The sequence below is a fragment of the Sinocyclocheilus rhinocerous genome, unplaced genomic scaffold (assembly GCF_001515625.1).
Source record: "Sinocyclocheilus rhinocerous isolate Xijiao unplaced genomic scaffold, SAMN03320098_v1.1 scaffold820, whole genome shotgun sequence".
In the NCBI taxonomy this organism is placed as follows: domain Eukaryota; kingdom Metazoa; phylum Chordata; class Actinopteri; order Cypriniformes; family Cyprinidae; genus Sinocyclocheilus; species Sinocyclocheilus rhinocerous.
Window position 1 is genome coordinate 583760 of NW_015670386.1, and position 10451 is coordinate 594210.

The following is a 10451-nucleotide window of genomic DNA, read 5'->3' on the forward strand; positions in this document are numbered from 1 at the left end:
CATGTATATGCAAAAAAGGACAATTTTACTCGCTTCACATATAATGCAATAACTCCTGTTTAGAAGCTGTTATTTGAAAGATTACTTTTTCTGGTACATTTTGGCATCTAATGGCATCAAACAAAGTAAATTGCAAAGAGCTGGACCTAATAGAACCTGAATTACAGATTAAAAAAAAAAATATATTTTTTTAAAAATCAAAAAGCGCCTGTTTTTTTTTGTGTTTATTGTAATATTTGAAAAATATATAATCTTATTTATAAAGAATTACACTCATATTTTTAAGTTCAAATGGTTTTCTTTACAATGAAACCATTTTTTTTTAGCTGCCTGCATGGTTGCCGATCCTTTTTTTTCTCGTGCTATGTACGCATCTCTGCAGAGTGCATGCCTCCACGATTTACCGTGTTTTTGTACTGTATCTCGTTTAAAATGAGGGTTGCCGCTAACAAAGGCCGAGTTGCCCGCTTGTTTCTGTCCTCTGCAGTACTTGCAGTACATTAAGTTGTCCTCAAAAATGAGCCATGGGAATGTTTTCTGCCACTGTGGATTAAAATTGTATTTCCTACCAGCAGTGGAGGATGAACCGTTATCGCCGCTTGGTCCCTCTTTTACGTTTTCGTCGCCCTCCTCTTCCATATCCTCCTCAGGATCGACTGTTTCTGTCACGCTCTGTCTTATGAAATAATGACTAATTGGCTTCATAATTCATGTATGTTCCGTGTCTATCTCTCACTATGCGTTACTGCGTTTACCTCACTTTTTTCCCCCCTTTTTTTTAAAAATGTGGCGCCTGCACGCACTTTGCGTGGATCACGTGAGTTTCTTTTCTGAGACCGCGTTATTAGTGTTTTATCTGCTTGTTTTGTTTTTTTTTTTTGGTAAAAAATAAAGAATTATTCGCACACGTGCAACTAAATACATTTTCCAGTTCGCACACATCTATTTTTAGTCCTCTTCCATATCCTCCTCAGGATCGACTGTTTCTGTCACGCTCTGTCTTATGAAATAATGACTAATTGGCTTCATAATTCATGTATGTTCCGTGTCTATCTCTCACTATGCGTTACTGCGTTTACCTCACGTTTTTTTTTTTATGTGGCGCCTGCACGCCCTTTGCGTGGATCACGTGAGTTTTTTTCTGAGACCACGTTATTAGTGTTTTATCTGCTTGTTTTTTTTTTGTTAGTTTTTTTTTTGGTAAAAAATAAATAATTATTCGCACATGTGCAACTAAATACATTTTCCAGTTCCCACACATCTATTTTTAGTCGCAAATGCGAGTGAAATGGTCGCACTGTCGAGCCCTGAATACATTATTAAATATTATATAAAACATATAGATTCTATTACATAATATTTATGCTATTATATTTGTTAAATTATATAGTATACGGCAACATATTTGTATTTGGTTATAAGACTGACCTGAACTATGTGGTTGTGACTGAGCAGCTGTTGTGATGTAGGACTCTCTGCTTTGGTGGGCTGTATTTGGGGGGTCTGAATTATACCTGGCACTGATGGAGAGACAGCCTGCAAAACTGGCTACAAAAAGAAAAATCAAGATTAAATTGAATTATTGACAAGTATTTACTGCACCTAACACATATATATATATATACACAAGTTTTGTGTTACCTGTAGTTTGACATTAGTGTTGGGCAGCTGGATGGTAGTGGTATTATTTGCCAGGGGCACTGGAAGAAGGATCTGAGTGCCCCCATGCGGAGTGGTTAGAAGAGTCTGGGGCTGTCCTATGACCTGTGGGAATCCTTGGTGGCTGATAATGAACTGACGGAGAGGAGTAGCTGTCACCTGGTTGGGATGGGCCTCCTCAAGCTTCAATAGCGTTGACGTAGTGTGTGGACTCAGTGTGCAGTTAGGAGGGACAGTGTTTTCTGTTTTGACTGACGCCAACATAGTGGCTGGACTGGAAGTGTTATTATTTTCTGCAGGTGGAACAACCTGTCCACTCCTTTTTTCCACCTCTAGCTGCATCTTCAGTTCTTCCACCAGCTTTTGCTCCTGCTCCAGTTTACGCAGCAGTTCCTCAATCCGTCGCTCCTTTTCGTGCAGTCTCCGGTCCTGTTCCTCAGGAACAGGAGCTGCCGTTACTAAACTGGGGTTTTGGCCCTCTGCTTGTCCCTCCATGGATGCGTCCTCTTTGCTGTGAAGCTCTGAAGAACCAGGAGACACAGGTGGAGTGGAGCTCAGATTTTCAGAGGGCTGTTGGATGGGGGATAGGTTTGTAGTGGTGCTGGACACCTCCATAGGTGTGCTGCAGGGTTGTATGTTAGGTCCTGTGAAGATGTTGGGTGCAGTCCAGGCATTGTTTTCTTGAAAAGGCTTAAGCCGTTCAATTAGGTCTGTTTTTGTTCCAGACACTGGAAGACCACGTAACTTTAACTCCATTTTCAGCTCTGCCACCTGCCAAAATAAACCCATTATTAGTGAAATTATAAACTCTATAAATATTAGCTCCATAGAGAAAATAAAGTGATTTCTGGGCTACCACATATATCACCATAAAAATAGCTACAAATCATCTGGATTCTACAACATTTAATAATTAAGATGCATATTTACTGGAGACAAACCATCTGAACCAAATTTTACATAATGGAAAAGTCATATTAATTTATGTATTTATATTTACCGTAATATACACAACCGTATTAAAGTTTGGAATTGGAAATTAATACTTTTTTCTTCATCAAGGATGCATTAAATTGATCAAAAGTGACAAAAAAGACATAATGTTAAAGATTTCCATTTCAAATATATGCCTATATTCTTTTGAACATTCTATTTATCAAAGAATCCTGAAATAAATGTTATCATGATTTGTACAAAAGTATTAAGCTGTTATCTGTTTTCAACACTGATAATAATAAGAAACGTTTTGTGAACGTTGAATCATATTATATTACAATATATTTTGTGAAGGATCATATGGCCCTGAAGACTGCAGTAATGACTGCTAAAAATTCAGCTTTGCCATCACAGGAATAAATTAAAATGGAAAACGTAATTTATTGTGTAACAATATATATTACTTTTTATGCATTTTTAAATAAATCCAGCCTTGATGAATATGAGAAATTTCTTTCAAAAGCATTAAAAAATTCTACCAACTCCAAACTTTTGAACAGTCATGTATCTATTATTGATTAAATTTTTTCTGTGGAAAAAAAGATTCTGTCGGTACCTTCATCTCCTCCAGGTTGGCAGGTAGTATGCCTGCCTTGCGGTTGGAAAGGGTGCTGTTGGGCCACACAGGTGTTGCTGTGGGCAGAGACACCACAATAGAGGCAGGAAGGCTGCTGGTGCTGTTGATAGCCACTGTGGCACTGCTGTTTTGGCCTTCTATCACAGGCCTGGTGAGAAGGGAAGCAGATGGGAAGAAAGGGAAGAAACAACACTTAACATCACAGAAGGAACAATTCTCAATAAATAAACACCATCGAACAATGCTGAGGCAGAATACAACGACAGCTAAAATAAATCTTGCACAAGAGATGGAAAAGGAAGCAGAGCAATAACCTCTTCGACTTCCTGCCATTAATAAAAATCACTAAACAGGATTTGTTATTGGAAAATAGGTAATGGTCCTGATGGCCACCGGCAACAATAATAGCGTTTTAGACATTTTCCACCTAAAACCATTCATATGCAACCATTATACTAATAGCTGACAAAATATGGCTAGCTTCAAAAGTGAAAGATGACCTTTAACAAATTAGGCAAGACAAAGGCAAAATGGTTTGCATCCACCGAACTCAACGATAGGATTGGTAAAGCAGTACATACCGAAAACATCAGGGCCTGATACACAGATAACAAACACACAGATCCAGATCTCCTTGCTTACTTGAGAGGTGCAGGAAGGATGGTCTGGTAGTTGTAGTGCTGCTGTTGCTGTTGGCTCAGGATCTGTAGCTGCAAAAATAGTTGCTGTTGTTGTAGTAAACGAGCATATGAGGAATCCATCGGGGCTTGGTTGGGTTCTTGTTTCTGGTCTGGGGGAATGTATTGATGATATTTTAACTTTTTCACACGTGGCTTGGCCTCCTTACTCTTCCTACTGCGGCTCTTGTCCCCAGGTAACTTAGGCTGACTTTGCTGTAAATTGAACAGAGATTTCCCATTATGTATTACATCTAATCAAGGGAATTTCATAAATTTTTGTTGTTTCTTCAGTTCTTTACTGACCTTTATAAGGGTGGGCCCAGACTTCACAGGGGCCACGGTGACTAGCTGTGGCATGGGTGCTGGAGGGCTAACAATCAGTTCATTGGTGGAAAAAGGCTTGAGGAAATCTGTTGTGGTGGTCATTGCAGGAAAGTGCTGTGAAAAACAACACATAATGAATCTCAGGTGTTCTGCAAAACCTAAATGACTAAATTCTGTTTTTTTGCACCATGAGCTCTGAAGTGAAAAGGAGGTGGCAAGAATACCTGTAAGAAGTTATTAGGCAATGGTGAGGACTCTTCAATGGCCCGGACCTCCCCAGGTGAGGCTGCAGAACCCTGGGACTCATGACTAGCTGGCTGCTCGGGTGTAAACGCATCTCCACTGTCCTCATCAGCTAGTTCCTCTAGAGTTCTAGGGTACTGCATCTGACCATCTACCCAATTAAAACAAAGGACAATGTATCATACTTCATTCAATTTATGCGCCATGTGCATATTTACCCCAGTTTAATACATACTGTAAATATAGTTTGCATTTTCACCAATGATAGCCTCCTTGACGCTGGAGTCCACAGGCAGGATGTTCTTCTCCACTAGCTCCATGGGGCCGGGGCGTTGAGCGATCTTCTCATTCAGGTCATCAGCCAATCGAGCTCTCTTCAATTTCAGCTGAGTGGCCTGCAGAGAAGGCTCCGCCACCGTCTCTGCCAACCCACCAAAAACCAGAACAGCAATCATTTCAACCCACACTCCTACTGAAACACCACAACAATCACACAGAGGTCAACTCAATCACAGAAGTAAATAATGCACAAGTACAGCATCTGGATGACACTTTTGAACATGAATTTTTCTTGCTTTTTAATTATGCTGACTGGTTAAGCTGCCACTGCTTTCTGCTGAACTAACTTGATAGCATAGTTTGGTAAAACTATTCAGATATAAACATTGATCATCGTACATACATCAGCATATATTGCATATCAGATATGGCCAACATATGTTTAACCATACTTGATTTATACGCTAAACCAACAGTTATTTAGACAACATATATAGACAACAAACCTGACTGGTATGGTTGAGCTTCCATTCACCATATTTGTTGTGCTCTATGTATATGTACGTTGATCAATGTTTATATGTGAATAAAAGCCTAAATTAAATTTGTTCATCATGTTAAAGTGATCATATCTCTTCAGGAGACAGAATAATCTGCACATTTTATATGGATTACTTTTACGGTCTCTGATTTTTTCTGATCATCTGATGTGAAGTTTTGGTGGAATGGACTTTCAATGGCTGGACAGAAATCTGTCAGGCTTCATTAAAAAATATCTTCATTTCTATTTTGAAGGTAAACAAAAGTTTTATGGGTTTGGAAGGTGGTTCCATTTTTGGAAAGTTGTCCCTAAGTTGTCCTTACAGGCAAACAAATGGCTCTCACGTGTCAGTTATTTTAATAAAAGATGAGTTGAAACACTGCTTTTTATTTATAACAGCATTAACAGAGAGAAAATGTAAAGTAAAATGGATCAGAAATTACTCTCAAATCATTCAGAATGAACTTAAAATCAAACTGAATAAATAGTATTGGATTTGGAATCGAATCAGAAAAATCTGTATTGATGCCCATCTCTACTAACAAGATTTGAGAGCTACAGCTACAGCTTTGTTTAAAAACGAAGTAGATTCAAAAAACTTTTCCCAGCAGGCAGATTAGCTGCCATTACATGTATCGTGAATGGAGGATTACCTTGTAAAATGTGCATGCGGACCAACTCGGCCCTTTCTGGACGGCTGCGTATTTTGTGCTTTAGGAAATTTTCAGTCTACAGAGAGAAATGATACAGAGTTTCAGAAAACGAAATCCCTCTGTAATTCAGGGATCAGAAAGCAACCATTATAATGATCTCAGCTGTGCTTTGCAAATAACAAACACATTTACAGAAGGCTTAAGCTATTAAATCAACTGAGAGGTTCACATGTGTCCCATTACAGAGAGCTGGGCAACCCTGAAGAGGTTTCAGGGAGGATCAGAGAGACCAGATGGCTGAGGAAAGTGCACGAGGTCTGGGGCTTGGTGCCCTGCTCTTACCCTGGCTCTCTCAAGGCTGCGGATCTGTTCATGGAACGCTGCAGGGCTCTTCAGGGCTGTAAAGTCACACACACACACACACACACACAGAAGCAGAGCATCAGTCTCATGAGGACACAAGGCCATCACCCACACTTCAAACACACACGGCTCTTTCATCTCCTGCAGTCTTTCTAAATGCTGTAGTGCCTGGTCTCACATATTACTCAGATCAGAGATGGTGGGCCCACACAGAGATTAGCACACAGACTACACGATGCCCTTCAGGACCAGACAGCTACCTCTTAATCCCAGCAGAATCTATGCCTGATATTACACTGAGCTATGAGACAGCATGCAGTGTAATCCCATCAATCAGCTCAGACATGGCCAGAGGGAAAAAAATTTAAGTTTATGTAAGTATGAGAGATCTCACACACTTCTCGGTGACTTGGTTGAACGGAAAAGTGGTTATGAGCAATAACAGAATGAGCGGTGGTGAGGCGAGAGGTGAGCTTTTGGAAAAAAATACCATGTGCATTGGTCACCTATGCCTGGTTGTGAACTATGCTGAAGAGCGAGAATAAACAACTGATTCAAAAGCAGATTTGGTACAGAAACCACAGCACCAACTGCTTTCTTAAACGCACAGTAAAAAAGGAAAGTTTACATGACATCAAAATTTTAGATAATGTGTCACAAATAAACATGTAATGTGGAACACAAAGGATGTTACACTACCATTCAACAGTTTTTTGGGGGAAAAGTTTCTTATGCTCACCAAGTTGCATTTATTTGATTAAAAAATACACAGTTAAAACAATAATAATGTGAAAATGATTAGAATTCAAAATGACTTTATTTTAAAGGTTCTATTTTAATATATTTTAAAATGTAATTTATTCCTGTGACGGAACAGTTTTGAACGGTAGTGCAAAATGTGATTGGGAGCAAGATGTCACTTTTAAATATCACGACATAATTTTTCACATTTACAACAGAACAATTATTATTCCTTATATAAGTTAGATATGTGAATAAAGCCCTGTAAGGTCAACATAACATTTATTGCAGCTTATTCTTTTTGTGCATGATTTACTGGTTAGTTATTCAAAATGTAAAAAAAGATTTGGAGCTTGTTTTTTTTTTAGTCTCTCTTACTTTTTAACCCCTCTCTTTCAGTTGGTACGTAGTGCCACTTTTCACAATCCAATTAATTAATGATGGATAAAATCAAATCCCACCATAAATTTTTTTAGATTATGAAGGAAAAATGGGTCACAAAATGCCATTTCATGACTAAGACATTTTTACATATTTAGTTAATATTAGCAGTTTTCATACAAGAGTAAATATGAATAATATGCTGGTGCACACAGCAATATTAGATGGCAGGGGCTGTACTCACGTGGCATGATGCCCTGATCAACAAGCTGCTCGCGGGTGCGTCTCTGCTGTAGCCTCAGCTGGAGAACTGGTGGAGAGAAGCAGAAGCAGCGTTATGTTGTTCTTGACCCAACCTCTAGATCAGGCTTGTCAACACTACACCCAGAATGGAACTTTTCCACCTGATTAACACACCTACACACACACACACACACGCAACAAAAGGAAATCTAACCTTTAGCACAACCGAAATCACACACATTTCCTCTCTAGAATTACATAGGAGCCACCATTAAAAAAAAACTAAACTAGAAACTTCTTCCTGCTACCAAAACAACAGGCTCTTGAGTGACCCTTTTGAAGTGTGCCGTTTGGAAGACTTTCGTGGAAAATTCTCAAGACATTTTTCTTTGCTCTCTTGGCTGAGCCTCCTGGATTTACTCGGCTGATTATAAAAACAGCTCAAATTGGTCAGAAAGACAACATGATAACGTCTGACATTTATCAAGAATCATGAGCTCTATTAGTTGGGAATTTATAAATCTATGAAGGCAAGTTCAACACACAGCTGCATGGTGATTATTAAAGAATTTTCTTGTTAATGCTCAGTTCTTGTAGCTCAACATGGCACTAACAACATCATCCACATACATTTTATGCATATTAATAAAACATTCGCTGTCAGTCTGCCAGTGTCAAATGCAATGATGTTCTACATGCTTAAATGCAGGAACAGAAAGGTTTAATCTGACTAAAAACTGAGTCAGTTTACTGTTAACAAGGTCAGCTGAGGTTGAGCAAACGAAACTCTGGAGGGTGCTGAGGGCACATGATTGGCATTTTATTGTTTTCACTATGAATCTGTGCACTTAATGCTGAAGTGTGCACTTTCTGCACCACTTGTGGCACTGAAGAGAACGGTATGAACAGTTACTACTGATAATTATAAATACTTTCGAAAAACTGGGAAAGTATTTTACACTGCAAAAAGGACATAATTCAGCTCTGAGAAGAGGAATGAATGCACCATGAAGGACATAATAATTGGGGCCAAATAATGCTACAGTATAACAGATGCTGACTACACATGACTCAACATTGACCTTGATCCAAATCAGGTTAATTTTTTACTTGGGGCACAGAAGAAAAAATTGTTTAGGTCTCCTTGATTGCACAACATAACATTGCAGCTTTTTAGGTTGGGTTATTCCACATGATGAGTAAAACATCTTCCGTCATCTTGGTGACAATCAAGACAATATATCTCAACACTCTTTCACACCATTTCAAAGTTATTTGACAATCAGAGTCTGCTCAAACATGGCAAACACACTGAATTAGTGGCTTCAAAATAGCTGTGAGGATCAGAGAATTATAATAACAGTTTATATAATATAATTATATTATTGTTACACACATTGCAATTCAAAAGTTTGGGGTCAGTAAGATTTAAGTTTTTTTTATGTTGTTTTTTCTTAAATTGACCCAAAGTATAAAAATATTGATAATGTTACAAAAGCTTTTTATTTTAAACTCACGTACCTATTAAGCACACTTCCATTTTTGAGCTCTGATAATAAAAAGAAAAAATAATGTATTATCCTACTTTATGTCTTAACCAATTGATGTGTTTGTTACTACATACCTCCTGTAATTTCAAATCAATCAGATCATTGCACACTGAGATATGGGTCTCCATGTGTTCACACTGTCTGGCGGCCATTTTGAAAACTGTCTGAAAACTTACACCAAAAGAAGAGCCCTTTAAATGTGCATTTTTTAGATGTTTAAGCCTTTATTTAGGGTAAATTTCACTACTTATTGTAAAATTAAGAGATTAATGTTTAGACTTTTGCATATTATAACCTGGAACTTGGATGTGGTAAATAATTACAGTTAGAACCAAAAGATAGTTTTAGCAACATAGTGCAGATGCTACAGAACACAGTTAGCTGACTAGCCGAATAAGATTGTGTGCTACGCTAATATATTACTTCACAGGCATTACTGGCTTGTACTTTTAAATCCATAATATTATAAATTGACAGTTTATTGCTGGTCTGTGGTTTTACACTGCTGTAATTTTTAAAGATTTCATATTATTTTAAGGTTGACTCTTAACTTTTATAAAGAATATCTCTTTGGATTTGAGACTTTAGTCTTTGCAACTTTACAGATCTTCTTTATGCACCAAGAGCTTGTAACACTTCAAAGAGAAAGGAAAAATTGAAATCGCATCATATAACCCCTTTAATCTTTATAAAATGGTCAATAACTTATTTTCAGCTTTAAGATGACAAACTATAACTATAGTTTATGCCCAAAGATGAAAGAGGCATGTCATCCGTACAAAGAAGGAGCCATCAGAAATCGTATCTGTTGTATCTGTCCAGGAAAAAAGCGACTAAAGGCTGGAATACACTACACGACTTTTAAAATGTGAACAGATAAAAAAAAAATTAAATCTGCTAAAAAAATTGGAATCTGTGACCATCATACACTATGTGATTTTCTATTAGATATGTCAGCTCAAATCTACAGACTTTCAATTATTCTTTAAAAAGGTTTTTTTAAAACAAACAATAATTTTTTAATAAAACATGATGTGAGCTTAATGGGAACAGGGGTGTGCTTAAAGGGTACAAAAATGTACCCATTAAGCACAGCCAGACTTTTTGCATTTAATGATGTAATCTTAATCAAAATGCTTTTGTCATTTAAAATAAAATAAAATATTTTTGTGTGACATTAATATTTTATTTTAACATAACTTCTTGTACTGAAACCAATAT

At 37.6% G+C, this 10451-nt stretch overlaps 1 protein-coding gene across 3 annotated transcripts in view; it reads right to left on the bottom strand.

The window, feature by feature from the left end:
• Positions 1 to 10451, bottom strand: part of LOC107734216 (MKL/myocardin-like protein 2) — a 42311-nt gene that overhangs the window by 19214 nt on the left and 12646 nt on the right. For 2 of the 3 annotated variants that reach the window (XM_016546110.1, XM_016546109.1), the window contains exons 3-12: positions 7682 to 7747; positions 6295 to 6350; positions 5953 to 6028; positions 4715 to 4900; positions 4461 to 4630; positions 4216 to 4350; positions 3875 to 4125; positions 3212 to 3380; positions 1642 to 2430; positions 1429 to 1548 (exon numbers count right to left, since the gene is read on the bottom strand). In XM_016546110.1, coding sequence (XP_016401596.1) covers positions 1429 to 1548; positions 1642 to 2430; positions 3212 to 3380; positions 3875 to 4125; positions 4216 to 4350; positions 4461 to 4630; positions 4715 to 4900; positions 5953 to 6028; positions 6295 to 6350; positions 7682 to 7747 — 2018 coding nt within the window. The remainder of the gene's footprint in view (positions 1 to 1428; positions 1549 to 1641; positions 2431 to 3211; positions 3381 to 3874; positions 4126 to 4215; positions 4351 to 4460; positions 4631 to 4714; positions 4901 to 5952; positions 6029 to 6294; positions 6351 to 7681; positions 7748 to 10451) is intronic. The other variant, XM_016546113.1, reaches the window with a different exon arrangement.